Source organism: Bos javanicus, chromosome 8 (assembly GCF_032452875.1).
Source record: "Bos javanicus breed banteng chromosome 8, ARS-OSU_banteng_1.0, whole genome shotgun sequence".
Taxonomy (NCBI): Eukaryota; Metazoa; Chordata; class Mammalia; order Artiodactyla; family Bovidae; genus Bos; species Bos javanicus.
This window is the reverse complement of record NC_083875.1, coordinates 104,125,040-104,147,483: the sequence shown is the minus strand read 5'-3', so window position 1 is coordinate 104,147,483 and position 22,444 is coordinate 104,125,040. Positions and strand designations below refer to the sequence as shown.

Genomic DNA, 22,444 nt, shown 5'->3' with positions numbered 1-22,444 from the left:
TGGAAAACATTAAGATGAGGCCCATCTCCTGCTGCACAAAATTGGCCTGATCTAGTGGGTTTACCATTTCCACAGCTGTGGTTATCCAGATGACCCCCTCTTCATTTTCAACTCCAAAGAGGCCCCATTTGCCCCAGGGAATTATTTTAATAGAGCACTACCCTAATTACAGGGCAGTACTACAACATTTTATTGGAACTGCCAAAACCGTACAAAAGGGACTAAAACTCCTAGGAGAAAATTTACATTCTTTCTCTGTCCCTTGAAGATTAAATCTTTGAAATGGAAACACCCCAGGAGGTAACTAAAGCTCTGCCTACAATTGTCTGAGGCTGAAAAAAAAGAAATAAAACAACAGAGAAAGGGACCTTTCAAAATGCAAACTGCTATAAAAGCTCTCTTACTCAAAATCTAGTCCACAGCCTCCTTAAGATTACTTGTCAGGAACAAATACAGATCTTAAGTCATCTCCACAAATATTGGTAGAAAGCATTAGGTGCTGGATAAATATGTGACTTTTTTTCTCTCTATCTCTGAATGGTATAGCCAAAGTTAATGTGTAAAAGAGCTCTGTTTAATTGGCTTAAAAATAAGCACTTATGAATTAGTTACTCCAAACATTCAGAAATAAAGAAACTAATCCAAATGTTTTTCAAGTTCAAGTGATCTGGGATAATCTTTGGTAAATAAAAGCTAGCCTACATTTGTTTTAATTAAAATAGGTATGTCTTCAGAGTTAACAGCATTAAATATACTGCAGATAGACAACTTTTCCAGTGTTTACTAGCCAAATAAATCCATGTTATTTTTATTACAAAAAAAATTAGCTTGGGATGATGGCTGACTTTGTCTACTGTCTAATGAAGATTTTATAGATAGTTTAATCATATTGTCAGAAGAGAGAAAAAGAATTTTTTTATGTAGTCAAGTTGGCTAAAATTGGATTGTTAGTACAAGAGGCTTTAAAAAAAATAATATCAATAATGTTCTTATGTAATTCTCTTTCATTTGCTAAAAGGATACATTTTATTGGAGTATTGATCTGCTCCTGTTAAAAGTATGAAAAGTTATTCTTTACTTTTTAAGTAATCTGGCTAGAAAGCAAAGATTTTGTGTTTTATCAGAATAATCGCCTGAGCTTCATGTTGTCTTAATTGGATCTTTAATTACCTAGAAAACAGTCTTCTCAATACCAAAACAGCTAACTTTTGCTCACAACTATGGAACTTTCTGTATTTGCTTTTAAAATCCTTTGTCACTTCAGCTAAGTAGATAATTAAGCATTTTTAAAAATAATGATCTGTGGTTCTTTGTAATCAAGTGTTGAAAATCTTTGATATTTTTGACAAACTTCTGCAAGTCAAATTCTAAATGAAGTTTTTTTGATCTGGAAGTAACTTTGGGGTTTTCCAGAGGATCCTTGGAACATCTCAAAATATCCTTCTCTTTCCTAATAGAAAGAGAGACACTAAACTAATTAGGCTTATTTAATATGTTAAATCACATGGGAAATATTGTCAAGTAGGCTCGGAGAAGGCAATGGCACCCCACTCCAGTACTCTTGCCTGGAGAATCCCATGGATGGAGGAGCCTGGTAGGCTGCAGTCCATGGGGTCGCTGAGGGTCGGACACGACTGAGCGACTTCACTTTCACTTTTCACTTTCATGCATTGGAGAAGGAAATGGCAACCCACTCCAGTGTTCTTGCCTGGAGAATCCCAGGGACGGGGAGCCTGGTGGGCTGCCGTCTATGGGGTCGCACAGAGTCGGACATGACTGAAGTGGCTCAGCAGCAGCAGCAGGAAATAATGCTACATCTTCTTTATGGATATCCTCAAATGGATATATTTTGTTAATACAATATTCAAGAAATCATATGAAATTCCTAAAATTCTGATATGTAATGTTATCCAACATAACTCCAGTTATCTTAAAATGTTGTGTGTCACAGAAATAACAAAATTTTCCTTGTCAACTTCATCATAATGAACTCTCATCAGATCTTTAACTGTGGGCATAAAAAATATCATTTCTTTTGTTATTTATAATTATTGCTTTACTCTGATGCCTTTGCGAAAGTGCTCCATCTTCAGATTCATGGACAGGAGTCTGACAAGTACAGATTTTTGATAACTTTTAAATAATACCACTGAATGGACAGGGAGGCCTGGCATGCTGTGATTCATGGGGTCTCAAAGAGTTGGACACGACTGAGCAACTGAACTGAACTGAACTGAACTGAATGGGCAAGGATTTATGAGGGTTGGACTGTGAAGAAAGCTGAGCACTGAAGAATTGATGCTTTTGAAATGTGGTGCTGGAGAAGACTCTTGAGAGTCCCTTGGTCTGCAAGGAGATCCAACCAGTCCATCCTAAAGGAGATCAGCCCTGGGTGTTCTTTGGAAGGAATGATGCTAAAGCTGAAATTCCAGTACTTTGGCCACCTCATGCGAAGTGTTGACTCATTGGAAAAGACTCTGATGCTGGGAGGGATTGGGGGCAGGAGGAAAAGGGGACGACAGAGGATGAGATGGCTGGATGGCATCACCGACTCGATGGACGTGAGTTTGCGTGAACTCCGGTAGATGGTGATGGACAGGGAGGCCTGGCGTGCTGCGATTCATGGGGTTGCAAAGAGTCGGACACGACTGAGCGACTGAATTGAACTGAACTGAAGGAAAAACTGGATTTATGAAACTGCTAACAAAAGATCAAGATCGGTGATCAACTGCATAGGACTGAATGAACGGATGAGGGTGATTATAGTTTTTTATGACTTTTGTTTGGCAGTTATTAATCTTTGTTTCCATGTTTAAGACTAAAGCTAGCAATGACTTACAACAATTTGGGGAAGTACACCTTTGTGAACAAAGATGAAATAATTGCTGTTTCTCCCTATCCGATCCTTCTAGAATTCGCTCTATGAGTATTCGTATTTTCATGGCAGTATAGTTATTTGCATAAGCTCAGTAAGACTCTGTTCTTGTAACAGAACATGATTGGAAATACCGGTTATCAACAAGGCTTTGACTAGATTGTCGTATTTGAGATCTATATCTATATCTATATCTATATCTATATCTATATCTATATCTATATCTTGGAGAAGGCAATGGCAAGCCACTCCAGTACTCTTGCCTGGAAAATCCCATGGATGGAGGAGCCTGGTAGGCTGCAGTCCATGGGGTTGCTACGAGTCGGACGCGACTGAGCGACTTCACTTTCACTTTTCATTTTCATGCAATGGAGAAGGAAATGGCAACCCACTCCAGTGTTCTTGCCTGGAGAATCCCAGGGATGGCAGAGCCTGGTGGGCTGCTGTCTATGGGGTCGCACAGAGTCGGACACGACTGAAGCGACTTAGCAGCAGCAACAGCATATATATATATATATATATATACAGACTCTGATATGACCAGATCACTTAAGGAACTAAGGTTGACTTCATGGAGCCAATAAAGGCCCTTGGAAAAATTGGTCTGTTACCTTGACTATAGGGTTCCCAGCAGTCTTTATCAGGTGAGTAAGGAAGGCTACTTCCTGGCAGTTACAGGAATCAGAAGATATTTTGGGCACTTTGAGAAGAGAGGAATTTACCCAAATTTACAGGTATTCTAGGCAAAGTCTGATGGTTAGATCTTGGTTTCTTGCCCTGAAGAAGCTTCTAAAATTCAATCCGAGACTCCTTATGAAAGGTTTCAGCAAAGCTGCAAAGAGCTCATGCTGTCAATCACTTTTCTAGCTGCACTTGTGTGAATAACCACATTTGTTGAAACTAGACTTAATTTGCAAACAAATTAGTCTTTCTATGGCTCTCTTTAGTAGAAATGGGGATGACTGCACAGAGAAAAATTGTTTCAATAGAAACTATGACACACGGTTGTGGACATTGGATTCTAGTTCTGTTAATCATCTGAGACTTTGCTTTCTACCTGTAAATTGGACAGGATGCTGAATTCTTCTTGGCTCCTCCAATATCTAGCTACAACTCTCCAAACTAATGTTTCCAGTTTTTCTCCCACCCTTCTGATTTCATTTTCTATTGAAAATGAAGATTGCACTCTTCCCAAAGCCATGCAAGCTACACTGGGCTAACATAATATAAACTGCAGAGAGATCATCACAACTGTGCAGGTATGGACAATCTTCATGCCCATTGCCATGTGGGCCACTCAGAAAGATCACCAGGCACATTCAAACTGCAACCCAAGGAAACCTATCAGACTGCCTCTGTCTGCCCTCACTCCACCTGAAGATGTTTGGAGCCCAACATCTAGAAATCTTCTTGACTAGCACCTTTAGAACTCAAAAAGTGGGACTATAATCTTCTCCAATCATTGACTTTTTTTTTGTTTTGGCCACATCATGCCTCTTGTGGGATCTTAGTTTCTCAACCAGGGATTGAACCCAGGACCATGGCAATGAAAACGCCAAGTCCTAACCACTGGACTGCCAGGGAGTTCTTGACTTTTTTTGTTTCCATACAGATGCCTCTTATTAAATACCCGATTACCTGTACTGTACCTTACTTGGGTATCACTGCCTCCTGAGATAAGATACTACTCTTTTACTGAATTGACCTATTCTCGGGACCGAGAGATTGGTTAGATGAGATATGAAACAATCTCCCTACTCAGGATAGATTCAGACTGACCTACTTACACACGATGTCCAAGATGTATAAATGCTTCACAATATTACAGAAATCTTGGAACAGATTCTGGGGCCCCTCAGATCACTGACTTAGTTTCATTACGGGATCCTTCGAGTTTGGGACAATGGCTCCCGACTGAATTTCAGACTATTGCCTCTATAATAATTACAGGATTTTCTACTGTGATCCTGTTCAGATGTGTATTTTCTGGGTTTCAAGGTGCCTTACCCCTGACTTTTAACATATCAGCTACCCAGGAGGTTAAATATCCTCACCATTGACTCTGATGTCTCACATCACAGGGCATCACAGGGCAGATGGTAGTATAAGCCCTGACCGTTGTGTTGTCTCCTTTTTTGTGTGATGCAAGTGCCTGAGTTAGGCTCTGATCGCTGAGGCACACACTTCAAAGAAGGTTATCTCCAATAAACACATTGCCAGCCCCACAGACTAACCCTGGAAGGGCTGGGCCACCTCCCAACACTGCGGCTCCTTTGTATTAGAGCTCTGGTTGATTTCAACAACCGTTGGGATCACTTATTTTTTCTCTTCTGCTTTAAATTCCCACCCTTAGGTTTTAAATTCACCAGCACAGAGTGAACCTATGAAATCCTAGCCTCCTCCTCCTCCAATACAAGGAGATGCACTGTCCCTTTCTCTCTCTACCAGAGACCTCACTGTGCCGTCCCAGGTATGCTGTAATTTCCAGGTCCCGTAAGTAATAACCTTTCTACATTTTTTTTTTTTTCCTGTTTCTGGGTGGTTATTGCTGGAGGGCATTTTGCAACCTTAAGAAAAACCAGGGAGGCTGGTCCAGCCACAACACTGGTTATCATTAGGCTGAGGCCAGCCCAGGACAGTGGTTCATTGTTCCTGATGGGGATGGCGACTCAGATGGGCAGTCGCATTGCCAATCCAGGTGCCAGCCTCACCCGTCTGCCAGGTGGGTTTGCCACGAAGCTGCTGACCCTCCGTGTCAGAGGGGAAAGGGCCTGTTGGACTGTGAGCTCTGCTTGTGGAGGCTGCCATATTTCCTGTTGAGCCCAGCACCTGGCTCAGTGCCTGGCCCATGGTGGGGACCCAGCCAGGACTTGTTACCCAGCTGGCTGGGCTATGGATGTTCAGACTCTGGGTCTGCCATGGTCAGGACAAGGTACTTTCCGGAGCTTCCCCTGGGGGGCGCTGGAGTCCCACCTCTCCTGCAGCCAGAGAAACCCTTTTCTCTGCAGCTTGAATTGTCTCATAGGGAGGACTTGCTGCAACTACAGACCCACCCTCCAGCGAGAGGTTCCCTAGCCAGGGGCGTGATTATGTTCCACCCGCTGCTGCACACTGTGGTTTGTTGGAGTTGCCCTGGGCCACCTAAAATTCTCAGCCCAGAGACCATCGCAGGTACGTGGGCACCAAACATGAGCTACATATTTGCATACACAACCCCCGAACACATGCCCCAGGGGATCATCTCGTTGACTTGTTTTGTGCTTACGGTCATAGTTGTCCAAGCAAAGACAGCTTGGCTAACTGCTGTGTCTTAGACTTTAGGCAGAAAGTTCTATTTGAAGACAGAACCATCAGCATCACCCAACACCAAAGGATTTGGAAACCAAATGCAGAGATGAGGAACTGGGGTTCAGAAAGAGGAGATGATTTTCCCGAGGCTATGTAGCAAGATAGTTAAGGCTCAGTCACAAGCCTGGATGGACTGTGGTCCAGGGCAGGGGGGCAAAGGGTGTAGAGAGAGCAAGCCAGTGAGCGCTGGGGAGCAGATGGATACCTTGGAGGCCGTGATGGGCTTGAGACACGTCTGTCCACCATGTGTGAAGTTGCAGGAGACTTCGATGGTGTCGGACGAGCAGCCAAGGTTAGGATCCACCCAGTAGGTACCTATAGGCAACATGGGATGGGGGGCGGTGTATGTATGTGGGGAGGAACCCCAGGCTTGGTTCTACAGGTGAATCTGACACCTGGTCACCCGCTGAGTCCCAGCTGGACATGAAGTCAGGGAGGTGGAGCAGAAAAGGGATTCTGTGAGCCATAGTGATGGAAGGAAACTCTCTGGGCAGAGCTCAGAGCTGGCAGAGTCTCCAGAGATGCCACATGGGAAGTATCCCCCTGTCGCCACTGGTAAGTATCATTTTCCAGAAAGGACTACAGGTTGAGAGAAGCTGAGCCACTTGCCCGAGGGATTTAGGGATTGTTTAATTGAAATGTTTTACTGCCAAGGCTCTGATCCTCCCAGAACTTGGTGGGAGTCAGGGCTTCTATCCCATCAACCAGGAAGCTCTGCTGGCACCTGGCTTCCCCTTTTGGGTTCCCAAGGAGCCAAAGGCCCCACAGCTGATAGAGTAGGACAGCCTTCTCACGCAGCAGAGAGAAGGGTGGCTCACCCAGCTCACAGAGCAGGTCAGAGGCAGGACGGACATTTGAACTCAGGTCTGTCCGCCTCTAAAACTGTCGTCCTTCCAAGGTACCACACAGCTCACAGAGAGAGAGGAGAGTTGGATGAGGTGCAGAGGACAGAAATTGGGAATCCTGGCTCTCCAGGGGAGCTACGATGGGGGCCTTCCTGGCCCTGGGGCCTTTTTCTGCCAAAGTTCTTGGCCCATTGCAGTGAAATTGTCATCCCCAGCTTGTGGATCTGTGGGTTCTCTGGAAGGGTGGGACCCGTCCATATCCCCATGCCCCAGGAGGCTCAATGCCTGGCACACTGCGGGGCTCTGTGACTGTTTGTTGAGTGAATATATGACTGCCTCCCCAAGGACAGACACTCGGCCCAGTTGACCGGAGAACCTAACGGCTAATTGCTCTGTCTTAGAACGGTTAACCATCTCTTTAGTTCCTCCTGGAATCCCCTGCCCCGCCCTGCCCCACCCCTGGGGCCGGGAAGCCCTCGCATGAGACAGACCCCACCGGCCTTCGTACCATCCACCATCTTCTGCTCACAGTCCATGAGGTCCCGGCAGACCCGGGCGGGGTTCTCTTTGGTGCCCAGGGGCGTCTTAATGCTCTGGATGAGGTTGCTGAGGTAGTGTAAGGTTTTAAAGATCTCCCCTCCCTGGTCCAGCACCAGCCGGTCCGGATGGCTGTAACCCTGTTGTGAGAAAAGAGGGTGGCCGTCGGGCCCTTGAGGTCCTTGTCCGGCTGGAGCTCTAAGCCTCCACTGCCCCAAGTTCTTGCCACTAAGGAGACATCTGAGCTCCCTGCAGGGGCTATGCTTGGGTGTCCCTCCACTTAACAAATAAAGAAACTGGGGACCAGCGGTGGCCAGGGGCAGATCTACCTAGAGGGCCTGGGGGCTTGAGAGATGTGGACAGTCAACCTGGCTTCTGCTGCAGAATAGGAGGGTCCTGTGAGCAAGGAGTCAAGGAAGGGGTCCCAAATCCCTCAGGAAGGAGTTGGTGAAGGACTTACTTTCCACTGACTACCCCGTCCCCCACTCCTCAGAATGGAAGGAACATAACAAGCTTTTCTATCTGCCCTTCCCCTGGCTCATAAGCCTGGAGAGAGCACTCAGGGCACAAATGGAAAAGTCTGACGATCTGAGCTGATAGGTAGTGAGTCCCCCATCGTGGGGGGAAAGCAACTCAGCAAAGGACACTCTTGACAGGGTTTGACCAGAGGATACCCAGGGCCCTGTTCAGCCTTGTATCCTAGTGCTGAGGTGACCACTGGCCAGGGTCTTAGCAGAGCCTGTGGACAAGTTTCCTGCCTCTGGTGGATTCTGGGACTGAACCAAGAAGCTGCTTCTGACATCTCTACCTGACTCAGGAGGAGAGCAAAAGGCCTCGGCCCTGCTTCTGGGTCACTTGCTGGCTGTGAATTGCTCAGTGTGGGTCACGTGGAGGCCACTGACCACATGTGGGTCATCATTTCTGCACCCCCCCCCCAAGGAAGGGACCCCACGTGGGCAGGGCCCCGGGTGGCACCTCTGCTCTCAGTGCTCCACTTGTGTCCATCCACGTTTGGAAAGCTGCCCCAAGGTCATCTTGTTGCTGCGCAGAGAGAAGACAGGGTGTGCCTCCTGGCCCCCACCGAGCAGGAGTCCCAGGGTCTGAGCAAGGGCCCTCCCACCCCACCTTCCCTAGTGGGATCCTGGCCAATAGCATGCCTTCTGGGGAACTCTGTTCTTCCTCCCCTTGCAAACAGATGCTTCCACTAATTTCCTCCAGGCACTTCCATAGCGCTCTGTCGCCCCCAAGATTAAGTCCAAACTCCTGGCAGTGGCCTGCGTGCTGTGTGCTCCAGCCCTGCCTCTCTCTGTCTCTCACGGGTGCTCCGCGCACCAGACACACTATCGCACTTCTCAGTCCCTAAGTGCGTGCTCTGTTTAGCCACCACGCCTCTGAACGCGGCTCCCATTTGCCTGTTCCCTTCCTCCATCGTTCCATCTACTGTTCCAGTGGTTCTCAGCCAGGGCTGATGCTGCCCCCTAGAGGGCATCTGGCAATATCTCGAGACTTCAGGGGCTGTCACAACTGGAGCAGGCAGTGCTACTGGGATGCAGTGGCTGGAAGCCAGGCTGTGGCTACACATCCTCCGATGCACAGGACAATCACTCACAGCAAAGAATCGTCTGGTTCCAAATGTCCACAGCGCTGTGGGTGAGAAAGCCTGCCCTGCACGCATCCTATAGATACCACCCTGCGATGGGAACTCTCTCCCGATGCCCCCAGGCTGGGTGTGGACCCCGCCTTCTACATTCCCACAGCCCCGGGGTCTCCCCTTTGCACTGTAAGTGTCTCACTTCCACTTGCACCTCCAGTCCTGACACTGGGCTTCCCAGAAACACAGCTGCATGACCTCATCATGAATATAGAGAGGGGGGAAGATCTGACAGTGAGTAAAGCCCCAGGGTTGGGGTCTGGAGCTAGGAGTCCGGCAGTCCTTCTCAAGTTCAGATCCCAAGCCTTGCAACTTACTAACTGTACAATCTGGGCAAGTTGCTTAAACTTGGTTCTCTCATCCTGATAATAAAACTCAGAACTGTTGAGAGGAATAAATGATTTCAAGGTAAAGAATCCGCCTACAATGCAGGAAGACACAGGAGACTGGGTTTGATCCCTGGATCGGGAAGATCCCCTGGAAAAGGAAATGGTGACCCACTCCAGTATTCTCACCTGGAAAATCCCATGGACAGAGAAGTCTGGCAAGCTACAGTCCATGGGGTTGCAAAGAGTCACAAGACTTAGTGACTAAACAGCAGAACACACGAAAAGCACTTCTTCTTTTTTTTTTTTTTTGCCTCCCCACACAGCCTGAGAAATCCTAATTCCCTGATTAGGGCTCAGAGACTGAGCCCGAGCCCTCAGCAGTGAAAGCGTGGGGTCCTAACCACCAGACCACAAGGGAATTCCAGAAAAGCGCTACGAATGTTATATGGCATACAACAAGCACTGAATCTATTAGTTATTATTCAAAAAATAAAAATCCTCTCGTTTTCCTTTTTTTTTTTAAAGAGGGAAAAGTCTTTTCCTAGATCCCTTAATTTCCTCCTAGTTTGCTTCCTTACTGAAGAAGGAAGGATGTAGAGGAAGAGGCCAGGGCTGTCACTCTAGTTTCATGGATGAGACAGAGGGACGGACAGCGAGGACAGGGAGCAAGGATTCAAGCTGCTCATGGCCGGGCTCCTTCTCCATGCAGTCCTTCCCCTTGGCCATTCCCTGGGACGCGCTCGGGGCTTGCTTCTAACAGTCAACTGGGACCATGATCAAATGTGGACAGACTGCCAGAGGGCTTGTGAGGGGGGGATGTATTTTCATTCAAGCCAGGGAGGAGCACTGGGGCCCAGCCTGCAACCTTGCCTGACCTTCCTCGGACTCAGAATCTGAGCTGGACAGGCTCTGTCATGCGGTGATGCACAATAAGAAATCTATACTTGGTCTTCAATCCGGTTCCTGGCACAGAGCTCCGAAAACCCTTGGAATTTTCTGAAATAGGGTATCTTTTGCTGTGTTCATGAGATGACTTTTGGAAAGCTCCTAAGTAACCTAAGTGTAGGGGCTGGTGGTCTCCGGAACCAACCACGTGATCAGAGGGTTGCAACTTTCAGTTACCAGTCCCACAGCCTCCAAGGAGGGGAGAGCGGCTGCAGACTGAGTCAATTGCCATCGCCGATGACTTAATCAATTGTGTCTGTGTAACGAAGCCCCCAGAAAATCCTAAAAGGACTGGGTTCGGAGGGCTCCCAGCTTGGTGAACAGGTGCAGATTCAGAATAGACACAGAAGCTCGTGGCCCGTCCCCATGCCTTGCTTGATGATGCACAACCTCCATCCGGCTGCTCCTCTGTGCCTGCGCTCAGTCGCATCCGACTCTCTGCAACTCTATGGAAGGCAGCCCACCAGGCTCCTCTGTCCATGGGGTTCTCCAGGCAAAATACTGGGGTGGGTTGCCATTTCCTCCTCCAGGGGATTTTCCCAACCCAGGGAACAAACCCGCATCTCTTGTGTCTCCTGCATTGCAGGTGGATTCTTTACCCGCTGAGAAGGGAAGTCCAAAATGACACGTGTGAGTTACAGCCTTTTATAATAAGCCACTAATCTGGTAGGTAGAATGTGTCTTTGAGTTCTGTGAGCTGCCCTAGCAAATTAACAGATGCCAAGGAGGGCCTGGTGGGAACTTTTGGTGTATAGCTAGTTGGTCAGAAGCACAAATGAGACCTGGATTTGCCACTGGCATCGGAAGAGAGGCAGGGAAGGGGGGTGAGGGATGGAGGTGTGGAGTCCTGGGTTGGGGAGCCAGCAGCGATCTTGCAGGACTGAGCCCTCAACCCGTGGAATCTGATGCTGCTCCAAGTAGTGTCAGGACTGAATTAAATTCTAGGACACCCAGCTGGTGTCCCCCAAATTGCTCACTGGTGTGGGGCAGCTCCCTTCCCAAAACTCAGGGGCTGGAATCAGTACCAGAAGCTTAAAGATCTGTCAGTGGAACGGCACAGAGTGGGCCAACAGGGCCTGGAGCCAGCGGAGGGAGGTCTTCCTGGATCCACTGGCCGGGGTGCATTCTGGCTAATACCTGGGTTTCCTGCCCCTCAGTGCAGGGGTCAGGGTTCAGTATGGAGTGAGGAAGGATGGGGCGTGGGCAGCCCTGGGCCAGGGAGGGGTCTGTTGTCATCCCTCCCCCACCACACCCCAGGCCTTACTCCAAGCAGACCGCAGAGGAAGTTCTCCAACTTACGAAGTGGATAGTGCTCCCTGGAGGACCCTGCAAAAGAAGAGGCTGCGTCTGTGTCTGGCAGGGACTGTGTGCTGCAGTCCCAGGGGCTGTCGGGAGCTGGGAGGGGCTCTCAGGGCATGAGAGAACCCACCACCCTGGTCTCTGCCTGGGACCACCCGGGCTGAGCTGTACTATCCCAGAGGCCTGGCCTGTGAAGTCAGGGCCAGTCCTATGAAGGCCGCCAACACAGCCTGGGGTCCCACCAGCTGCCCTACAATTCAAGGGGAACACACACTACCTACCGGTGGGCCGGGCTGCCCTCTGGGACCGGGAGGACCCTGGAGGAAGAGAAGAACAGTGAGGCCCCGCTCAAAGGCCTCTCATCCCCCAACCCCGCCCAGGCCTCCTCCTGAGACCCAGGCACCGTGGCCACCTGCGTACAGACCGAGGTCCCAGGACATGACTGGTCACGGGCAGGAAAGCCCAGAGTGCCCGCCCCCCTGACTCCACCACCCCCCCAGCCCTCACACCCCAGCCCACTCACCCTCGGACCTTGCAATCCCTGGAGGGGGACAGAAGCGGGGAGACAGAGTTAGAGGAGCAGATTGAGCCATGCCGCCCCCCTGCCCCCACCCACCACACTGCCCACCAGCCCGTCCACTCACCAAGTCCCCGCGGCTGCCTTTGTCGCCCTTTGGACCCTGCAAGAAACCATGGCCCAGTGAGAGGGGGCTCAGAGGAGGAGCCCCACTGCCCAGATGGGGAAACTGAGGCTCAGACTGGCTCTAGGTCACACAAACAGTCTTGCCCCAGTGGTCTTTCTGGCCAGCCCCCTGCACATACCTGGCGTCCCGAAGGTCCCAGGATTCCCAGGGGCCCGATGATACCTTCCTTTCCCTAAAGGGGAGAGAAAGGCTTGTGTGTTCTCGTCCCAGCGCCTGGGGAACACAGTCACCAGGACAGGAGGGTAGGGGGCAGCCTGAAGGCCCCCAGGAGATGGAAGGGAGACCTCCCCAGGTGGGGCCAGGCTGCACGTCTGCTGAGCCCGAGTGGTGTGCGTTACAGTGGGCCATTGGTGGGGGATGGGAGCAGGTGAAAGCGGGAAAGACGGCAGCTCAGCTGGCAGGAAGATCACGAGCAAAGGTGTGGAAGCAGGGTAGGGGGTGGGAGGGAGGTTCGAGAGGGAGGGGACATATGTATGCTTATGGCTGATTCACATCGTACGCAGAAACGAACACAACATTGTAAAGCAATTATCCTCCAATTAAAAAATAAATGTTAAGAAAAGGTGTAGAAACAGGAGGGGAGATAGTGGGCAGAGAAGGCTCAGGACTGAAGGAACAGGAAGGGTGACGTCACCCAGCTGATGGCTGGCCGGCCTCGGGTGACTGACCATGCTGGGACAGACAGGGGAGGACTCACCATCAAGCCAGGAGGCCCCCGAGGGCCCTGGATGCCTTTGAAACCGACGTCTCCTTGGGGGCCCTGCGGGAGATGGAGAAGGGCTGCTGTGTCTGGGTGGCCGCTGGGCAAGGGCTCCAGCAGCTCCGCCACCCCTGGGGTCTGCCCAACTTTTGCCCTCCCGGTCAAGAGAGGCCTTCCCTGAGAGGCTCCAGAAAGAGGAACAAATGTCCACAATTAGTATGCAGCAGGCAGCGTGCTGGCTCAGCGCTAAATGGTGTAGGTTTAATCTTCATTGTAACAACCCTTTGCTGCTACTGTGCCCATTTTATAGATGAGAAAACTGAGGCTTGGAGAGACCAAGTAACTTGCTCAGGCACAGAGCAGATAAACTGCAGAGTTGGGCTTAGAACCCAGGTCTGCTGGAACATTAGGCTGGGAGACAAGGGTGTTCATGCTAGATTCTGGCTGTGTTCCAGCCCCCATTGCAAATGCCCAAGAAATATTTGTGAACAAGAAATATTTGTGCCCAAGAAATAATAAGTGAACAAGCAGGTGGATGGACAGGACCCCAAGAGGAATAGAGAATCTGTACCTTGGGTCCAAAGAGGCCAGCCATTCCTGGGAATCCCATCTCACCAGAGTCACCCTATGGGGAGAACAAGATAAGACAGGGCAAGTGAGGCCAAGATAAGGTGCCTGGCCAGTCGGGCAGGACCCCCAGGTCTGCCTCTTTGAAGGGATATCAGCCACTCCACCTCAAGGCAAATGAATGTGAATGGCTCACAAGCATGATGCCCGACAGCAGTGGCTAGAAATGCCAACACAATGTTGAACAAAAGTGGTGTGAGCAGGTATCTGACTTACTTCTGCTCTTTGGGAGAAATAAATTAATCCTTCACTAGGAACTACGATAGTAACTATAGATTTTTCATGACTGTCCTTTATCAAGTTGAGGAAGTTTTTTCTATACCAAGTTTGTTGAGAATTTTTATCAGAAATGGAGTTGGATTCTATCATTTGCTTTTCTTGCATCTACTGAAATGATTAATTGGATCTTCTATTTTAGTCTGGGGAAGATTGTGGGCAGGAGGAGAAGGGGACAACAGAGGATGAGATGGTTGGATGGCATCACCGACTCAGTGGACATGAGTTTGAGCAAACTCTGGGAGATGGTGATGGACAGGGAAGCCTGGGGTGCTGCAGTCCGTGGGGTCACAAAGAGTTAGACACGACTGAGTGACTAAACAACAAATTTTAGCTTGTTAATATGGTGAATTATATTGATTTATTTTTAAATGTTATACTATCCTTACATTCCTGATCTTTTTTTCCTGATTCACTTGATCTTCTTTTTTAAAAAAATACATTTCTTTATCTGACTGTGTGGGTTCTTACCTTCAGCATGTGGGATTTTATCTTATTTTTAGTTGCAACATGCAGGATCTGTAGCTGTGGCATGTGAACTCTTGGTGGTGCATGTGGGATCTAGTTCCCTGACCAGGATCGAACCCGGGCCCCCTGCATTGGGAGCATGGTGTCTTAGCCACTGGGCCACCAGGGAAGTTCCAAATCTCACTCGATCTTGACATATCATTCTTTTAATGTATTCTTTGACTGATTTTTCTAAAACAGTATCGAGAACTTTTGTGTCTATACTTCTGAGGTATATTGTAGTCTGAGGTCGGTAGTTTTCTTTTCTTGTAATCTTTGTCTAGCATAGACATCAGGGTAATGCTAACCTCACAGCATGTGTTTGGAAGTATCCCTTCCCTTCAATTTTATGGAAGAGTGTATGCAGAATTGGAATTTTTCTTCCATAAACAATGACTAGAATTTACCAGTGAAGTCATCTGAACCTTTGTGGGAAGTTTTCAAACTATAGATGTAATTTCTCGAATAGATCCAAGGCTGTGTGTGTGCTAAGTCGCTTCAGTCGTGTCTGACTCTTTGTGACCCTATGGACTGAAGCCCTCCAGGCTCCTCTGTCCACAGGATTCTCTAGGCAACAATACTGGAGTGGGTTGCCATGCCCTCCTCCAGGGGATCTTCCCGACCCAGGGATTAAACCCATGTTTCTTACAGTCTCTTGCAGGGGCATGTGGGTTCTTTCTACTAGTGCCACCTGGGAAATCCAGATTCAAGGTTACTTCAGGCTACTTAAGGTTCTGGTTGGGATGGCCTCTCCTCATTCTTAAGGGACCACTCACATCTCGCTCCTCAGCTTTCTTGCATCCCCTCATCCCTGACTCAGGGGAGGCAGAGTGGGATCTCGTGCCCATGGAGAGGGTTGCTCCGTGCTTTGCACAGTGCAGGAAGGTGGCTGGTGGGTCTGCGTGCGTGTGTGTGCATGTGTGGGAACATGTGTGTTCCCTGGGGCTCACTCACCGGCTGGCCTTTGGATCCAGGCTCCCCCTGGTTCCCAGGAAGCCCCATGCCGCCTTCTGTCCCTCGCTTGCCAGGGGGTCCCATCTGCCCAGGCAACCCACTTTCACCCTTAAAGAAACACACCAAGATGACCAGTCAACGGGAGAAAACGGCTCTAGGAGATGGGGAGGGCAGCTGGAGAGACAGAACAGGGATTCCACGGGGTCAGTAAACATCTCTGGTTGCTGGGGCAACAGGTGTAGGTCTGGGGATGGGGGAGGGTGCTCAAACTTCAGCCTGCTTAAGAAGAAAGTCTCTTTTCTTGTTCTGGCATTCAAGGGCCCACTTCCTGACAACTCTCTCACACACCTCTCTTCACTGTTTCTTCCCAACAGGCCAGGCAGTCCCTACCTCCACTCACACTCTTCCTCTTGTCTAGAATGTCGCCTCCCCTTCTTGCCTCATTTAAATCTTCCACAGGCCAAGGCCACCTCTCCCCTCTGCCCTCTGTCTTTAAAGAGGGTTACAACCTCTCTCCAACTAAACTTCAAGCTCAGAGAGGGTGAGAGCCTCATTCATTCATCTCAATTTTCCCTTCAGTGTCTAACCCTGGGCTCAGACAGCCTCATGACTGCCTCCCCCACCGAGCAAGGAAACTTCCTAAAAAGATGCCTTGGAGGGTCCCAGCAGCCAGCAACAGCCATTGCCCCACAAGGCCCACAAGAGGGCGCCCACGGACAGCTCAACAAACAGTTGACAACCTCAAAGGCCTGATAGGGGGCAGTATTATAGCTCCAGGGGTTAACTATCCTTTAAGCCAGGAGAAGGCAATGGCACCCCACTCCAGTACTCTTGCCTGGAAAATCCCATGGACGGAGGAGCCTAGTGGGCTGCAGTCCATGGGGTCGCTAAGAGTCAGACACGACTGAGCGACTTCACTTTCACTTTTCACTTGCATGCATTGGAGAAGGAAATGGCAACCCACTCCAGTGTTGTTGCCTGGAGAATCCCAGGGACAGGGGAGCCTGGTGGGCTGCCGTCTATGGGGTCGCACAGAGTCGGACACGACTGAAGTGACTTAGCAGCAGCAGCAGCAAGCCAGGTTCAAGCTTGGGGAGGGACCCCTGAGGAAGTAGACTCCATTTTTCTCACTGTCCCTGGGACATGGGTGCCCATGTCAGCCCTGTAGTCAGGGTCACTGTAGTCAGTACCAAGGCAGAAAGGGTGGAGGGCGGATAAGAGCATTAACAAGTGTCTGACCTTGAATCCTGGGGGCCCCTGTGCTCCAGGCAAGCCAGCCACACCTGGATCTCCTCTCTTCCCAGCAGGGCCCATGGGCCCGGGGTCCCCGTCATCTCCTTGCTCCCCCTGTGAAGAAAGAGGGCAAAGGAGAATTTTTCATGTTTCAGGAAATAGACAGCCAAGGAGGCAGGGTGACTTCAAAATCCACCAGCGTGGGAGAAGCCTGGTGGGGGTGGAGGTCAGACTCGGGGATGGAGGCCATGTGTGAGAATGGCTGGACCAGTGGGGCAAGAGGACTTGAAGATTCGTGGGTAGGGAGATGAGGGATCTTAAAAACCAGAAGCTCTCTGCCCTGGACAGGGGTTGTCCCTCTGGGTGCTGGCATGGAGGAGAGACAGTGAGACAGGCCATTGTCCAGGTACCACAGAATGAAGCCACTGACCATGCAGGAAACTTCTAGATACGCTGATTCTGCCCATCCAAGTTCCCAAACCTGCTCCTCCTGGCCCATGGCCTATGGCACCCCACATCCCACCACACGCGCACCTCGTCTCGAACAGAGACACCCTCTGTTAACCCCCAGTCCGGCTCACCTGCTGTCCTGCTTGACCATCGCGGCCAGGAAGCCCATCTGGTCCAGCAACACCCTCGGGGCCCTGTCTCCCCACCACGCCCCGAGGCCCTGGGAGCCCCTGCAGGCCCTGGGAGTAAACGAGAAGCTGGTGAGGGCTTCTGGGGAGGGCAGGGGGTGGGGTGGGTGAGCGAAAAGCTGTAAGCCACTCACCTGGATCCCCCTCCGTCCTGGCGCCCCAGCCTTGCCTTGCTTTCCCTTTGGCCCCTGAAAAATCAAGGGGCACACGATGGAGGCTTCCTGGAGGAGGCGCAGAACCCAAGGGGCTCCAGAAGGGAGATCCCTCTGTGGCTCAGCCCTGCCCCTCTACCTCGGCATCTGCATCTGCACCCCCACCCAGAAGCCCAGGGTCAAGGCCAGCCTTGGGACCTGCCAGGTGCGGCCCCTGACCCTGCTCTGGGCCCTGGGCCCTCACTGGGAACCCGGTGGCAGAGGGTCCAGGCATTGGCAACTTCCTGGTGGGAGCTAAGCCCCATGGCTGGCAGGTCCGTGTGATCCTCAGGGGTGTGGGTATCCCGGAAGGGTGAGGAGTGTGTGTGCGAGCAGAAGGAAGGCGTGTGTGTGTGCACCCCTGGGAGGAAGTTGAGGGCAGTGAGACAGCCCTGGCCCAGCCTCAGTGGAGGCCGATCCAGGAGGCCTGGGTGAAGGCAGGAAATTCCCTCTCCACCGCCTCCGAATTCCTCCATGAGTGTCACGCTCCCTGTCTTCCTCCACATGCTCTCACTTCACTGCTCCCAGTTTTCTTTCTGCAGTGCATTGTGGTGGAAAGGGAGGCCAGCTTTGGATACTGACTGCCCGGGGTTCAAATCCCACTAGCTGACTGAATAGGTGGTCCCCCTCCCAGAGGTTCTATGATTGGGACTGGTCATCTCCTGGCCCTCAGGCCCACTGAAGGAATCCTGGCTGGACCACGCCCTGCAGCGGCCCGTGGTCCCCTCTCCTTCTCATCACACCCCAGTGCTGCCTCCCACGGGCTATGTGCTTAGGCTGGTCTTTCCCTTCCCAGGGTCTACCTTCCCGTGAGCATCCGGGCCTCTTACCTCTTCCCCTTTCGATCCTTTGGGGCCCGGCCGTCCCCGGGGTCCCGGATGCCCCTGCAAACCAAGGTGAGATGACGCAAGGCAGCCCCAGGATTCTCTCCCGGGGAGGGTGGCCAGTCTCCGCCTGGAGGGGGAGGGGTGGGGAGGGGTTTGGGGGTGCAGGCTCTGGGGGTGCCCCCAGGGTCAGGGCAGGAGAAACCAGAATGGGCTGTCCCAGGCCCTCCCGCAGGGCAGGTCTCTTTAAGCTTTAAAGAGACCAGATCTCTAATTCCCCCACTGCTTCTCCACCAGCCCCCCTCTCAGGGCAGGAGGGGGATGGGACAGGAAGCACCACTCACGGGTTGGCCCTGCTGGCCTGGATTTCCACGGAGGCCTTGTACACCCTCCTGTCCCTGGAAGTCAAGCAGAGACAGGTGAAGGGGCTCATCTTGGAGGGAGTGGGGGCCAGGGCAACTGCTAGCCTGGAGGACCCCAAGGAAGCCTTTGTTCTTATTCTTAGCCATGGTTCACTGTCCCCTTAAGTCTCAGCTTCTTCATCTGCAAAATGGGCAGTGGTGCAGTTGGGAAAGAAGCCACCAGCCAGTGTAGGAGACAGAAAAGACTCGGGTTCGATCCCCGGGTTGAGAAGATCCCCTGGAGGAAGAAATGGCAACCCACTCCTGTATTCTCGTCTGGAGAATTCCATGGACAGAAGAGTCTGGAGGGCTACAGTCTGTGGGGATTACAAAGAGTAGGACACAACTGAGCATGAATAAAGGAAAGGACTCCCGCCATCAAGGATGAAGGGTGAAGAGCCTGGGTGGGCGTGGGGGGTGGGGCTGGGTGCTCGTTCAGTGGTCTGTCCTCATTGCTTCTGCTGGGAGAGCTGTTCTCAGTCATAGATGGGGATACTGAGGGTCCTGGAGGGGAAGGGTCTCCCTCCCTCAGGAAAGATCTCGGACCCTTCCCCTTTCAGTATGAATTGAGCCCTTAGGGATGCTTAAAACCTGGGCACTCGTGGTGGCAGGACAGGCCCGTTTCCTGGCGAAGGCCGTTCTAATTCCAGGTTGCATGAAACAGAGGCCAAGGAATGACCTCTTACAACGCTTGCGATGCTGCCAGCAAGTAGGAGCTCTGAATACTTACAGGGTATCCAGGGTCCCCTGGTTCGCCACGGTCTCCTCGATCACCCACAGGGCCCTAAATGAAAAGGACAACAATAGAAGACTGCAGGGGTTGCCAGACCGGGGCCTCCTGGGCCACGCCCTCAGCGGAGCTCGCAGCAGCCTTCCCCTGCTCCCCACACAGCTGGGGCTTGGGGCTGCACCCTGGCAGTGGTCCAGGGGGTGGATGGGGGGGGCCCTTACCCGATCTCCAGGTGGTCCAGGGGGCCCCTCAGCCTTGCCGTCCTCGCCCTGCTCCCCCTGCGGAGGCAAAACCAGCGTTAAGACAAACTCCCTGCTCCTGGGGAACTCCAGACACTCCACATTGAGGCCAAGAGGGCCTTCATCAGAGATGAAGAACCCAGTCTACTTAGGGTCACAGACAGAAAGACTGAGGCCAAGAGGGAAGGGAAGACATGGGGTCCAAGGCAGACCCGAGCACGGAAGCAGGAATTCGGAACACAGGACACTGCTCTTTACCCTCCCCTAGGTTGGACTTCCCTGGGGGCTTCCCTGATGGCTCAGATGGTAGAGAATCCACCTGCAATGCAGGAGACCCAGGTTCGATCCCTGGCTCAGGAAAATCCCCTGGAAAAGGGAATGGCTACCCACTCCAGTATTCTTGCCTGGAGAATTCCATGGACAGAGGATCCTGGCGGGCTACGGTCCATGCAGTTGCAAAGAGTCAGGCACGACCAAGCGACTATCACTTTTATTTTCAGGCTGGATACCCCGAGGCTGACACTCTCAGGCTGTCAGCCAGGGTAGCTGAGCCGAGACTTGGCTACACCTGGCTTTGTAGGGGACCAGCTGCCCAGGGCTTCAACACGGCCCTTCTGGTCTCAGAGCTTTTTCTCAGCTGCAAAATGGGGGTAGTTGGGCAGTGAAGGGGACAATGTTGATACCCAGGGAAGGTGGTAGGGCTTCCATGAAGTGATGCAGAAGTCCCTGCATGGTACTCAGCAGGCAGTGACAATAATTCCAACAGCTGGCAAGCGTGAGCACCGACCGCCACAGCTGCACGCAGACACTTAATGAATCCTCCCAGCATTGTCTGTGTGCTAAGCCCCTTCAGTTGTGTAGAACACTTTGAACACTATGAACTGCAGCCCACCAGCCTCTGTCCGTGGGATTCTCCAGGTAAGAATACTGGAGTGGATTGCCATGCCTTCCTCCAGGGATCTTCCCAACTCGGGGATCAAATCCATGTTTCTTATGTCTGCTGTATTGGCAGGCGAGTGCTTTACCACTAGCGCCACCTGGGAAGGCTGAATTCTGCCAACAGCCTCACAAAATAGGCGATATTATTCTCCCAGTTTACACATGAGGACACTGAGGCACAAAGAGGTGGTGTAAGCTGCTTAGCCATTCAGTCCTCAACGAAAGAGCCCCTTTCTCCGACCCTTGCTGGGAGAAGGTGGGCAGAGAACCTGCTTTAGGATGACCCTCCAACTCTTGATGGGAGCCCCAGGGAAGGCCCTGAGCCTCCCTAGGAGGCACTCAGCAGTCACCCACTTGCGGGTCTTGCTCATAAGACAGTTTCTCGTCTGCAAAATGAGATTCTCCTGTTTCATAGCTCTGCTCTGATGACCCAGGAAGCAGCGGTATGGTAAGCTCTCAGCACACAGAGAAGAGGCTCTGTAGAAACTGCTGTTGTTGATAATGATAACAGCTGGGAGGATGCATGGCACGGAGGTGGACAGAGAGACAGGGGGAGGAGCAGAGTTTAAAGCCGAGGTCCTTGGGCCATGGCAGGTCACCCTGGACCCTGGTCCACCCACAGGACGGGTGGCTGGAAGCCATGTGCCAGCTACAAGGAAGGTGTAGGCAGAGCCTGAGGGCTCAGCATGATCTAGCCCCAGATAACTAGTGTCACCTCCCATGGGGGGACATTCTGGGCAGGCGGCTCAAGCCAGGGTACCTCCAAGCCCCCTGGCTGCTGGCAGGGACTGAAGGGGAGGTCTGAGAGGCAAGAGAGAGGGGACAGTCCCGGGGGCTGGAGCCTGTCCCAGGCCCGAATCAGTCCTGAGGGCTGGCGGCCGTACGCCTTGGCCTGGGGCCCCTGTGGCTCTTGTGGGCAGAGACCGAAGGCAGGAGAGTAGGCCTGAGGCCTAGAACCAGCTGTAGCCGGGAAGGGGGGGTGGTGGCTGGCCCAAGAAGCAGGGATTCCCTCTTCTCCCTGACCACTCTCTTTGGCTCCTTGTCCCAAGGCTCCGTCTTTGTGTGAAGGGAGAGAGCTGGACTGGGGGGCTTTACTTGGTGTTTACCTCGTGGGTTCTGTGCGCCAGGCACTTCATGAGGCATGTTTCATAGAATCCATGTAACATACCTATGCTGCTGTGACCATTGCTCCCATTTTACAGACGAAGAAACTGAGACCCAGGGAAGGAAGGGTTTTAGCCAAGGTCATACAAGAATCAAAGCAATGATGGGGCCCAAAGCTAGCTATACAGATATCCCCCTCTCCTACCCACCACACATTGTAGCTGAAGTTTGGGGATGCATTTTTCGCACCCCAAGATGAAGCCTTCCATCCCCCTTTCTCCTTGTTCCCAGAGTTTCATCCCATCTCCCAGTTCCTATGGCCACTGCCTTTGAAGATAGACACACACCCCCCGAGGGAAGCCCCAAGCTGAACAACATATTGGTTCATTGAAGTGTCTTGTTTCCGACTGGAAAAGCAAGGCCTGGCATCAGACAGTCTAAATCCTGGTCCTGCCATACCCCACACTGATCCTGAGCTAGTCCTGCAGTGTCATGGAGACTCTGTTTCTCCCCCTGTCGAGTGGGGTCCGGACACCTCCGTGCCAGCG

General features: G+C 51.6%; 1 protein-coding gene across 3 annotated transcripts in view; it reads right to left on the bottom strand.

The window, feature by feature from the left end:
• COL27A1 (collagen type XXVII alpha 1 chain) overlaps nucleotides 1-22,444 on the bottom strand; it is a 152,899-nt gene that overhangs the window by 7,261 nt on the left and 123,194 nt on the right. For all 3 annotated transcript variants that reach the window (XM_061426616.1, XM_061426615.1, XM_061426617.1), the window contains exons 42-59: nucleotides 19,836-19,892; nucleotides 19,615-19,668; nucleotides 18,828-18,881; nucleotides 18,490-18,543; nucleotides 17,603-17,656; nucleotides 17,412-17,519; nucleotides 16,837-16,944; nucleotides 15,598-15,705; nucleotides 13,805-13,858; nucleotides 13,231-13,293; nucleotides 12,652-12,705; nucleotides 12,474-12,509; nucleotides 12,353-12,370; nucleotides 12,111-12,146; nucleotides 11,830-11,856; nucleotides 8,581-8,646; nucleotides 7,577-7,745; nucleotides 6,429-6,538 (exon numbers count right to left, since the gene is read on the bottom strand). In XM_061426616.1, the coding sequence (XP_061282600.1) occupies nucleotides 6,429-6,538; nucleotides 7,577-7,745; nucleotides 8,581-8,646; nucleotides 11,830-11,856; nucleotides 12,111-12,146; nucleotides 12,353-12,370; nucleotides 12,474-12,509; nucleotides 12,652-12,705; nucleotides 13,231-13,293; nucleotides 13,805-13,858; nucleotides 15,598-15,705; nucleotides 16,837-16,944; nucleotides 17,412-17,519; nucleotides 17,603-17,656; nucleotides 18,490-18,543; nucleotides 18,828-18,881; nucleotides 19,615-19,668; nucleotides 19,836-19,892 (1,230 nt within the window). The remainder of the gene's footprint in view (nucleotides 1-6,428; nucleotides 6,539-7,576; nucleotides 7,746-8,580; nucleotides 8,647-11,829; nucleotides 11,857-12,110; nucleotides 12,147-12,352; nucleotides 12,371-12,473; nucleotides 12,510-12,651; nucleotides 12,706-13,230; nucleotides 13,294-13,804; nucleotides 13,859-15,597; nucleotides 15,706-16,836; nucleotides 16,945-17,411; nucleotides 17,520-17,602; nucleotides 17,657-18,489; nucleotides 18,544-18,827; nucleotides 18,882-19,614; nucleotides 19,669-19,835; nucleotides 19,893-22,444) is intronic.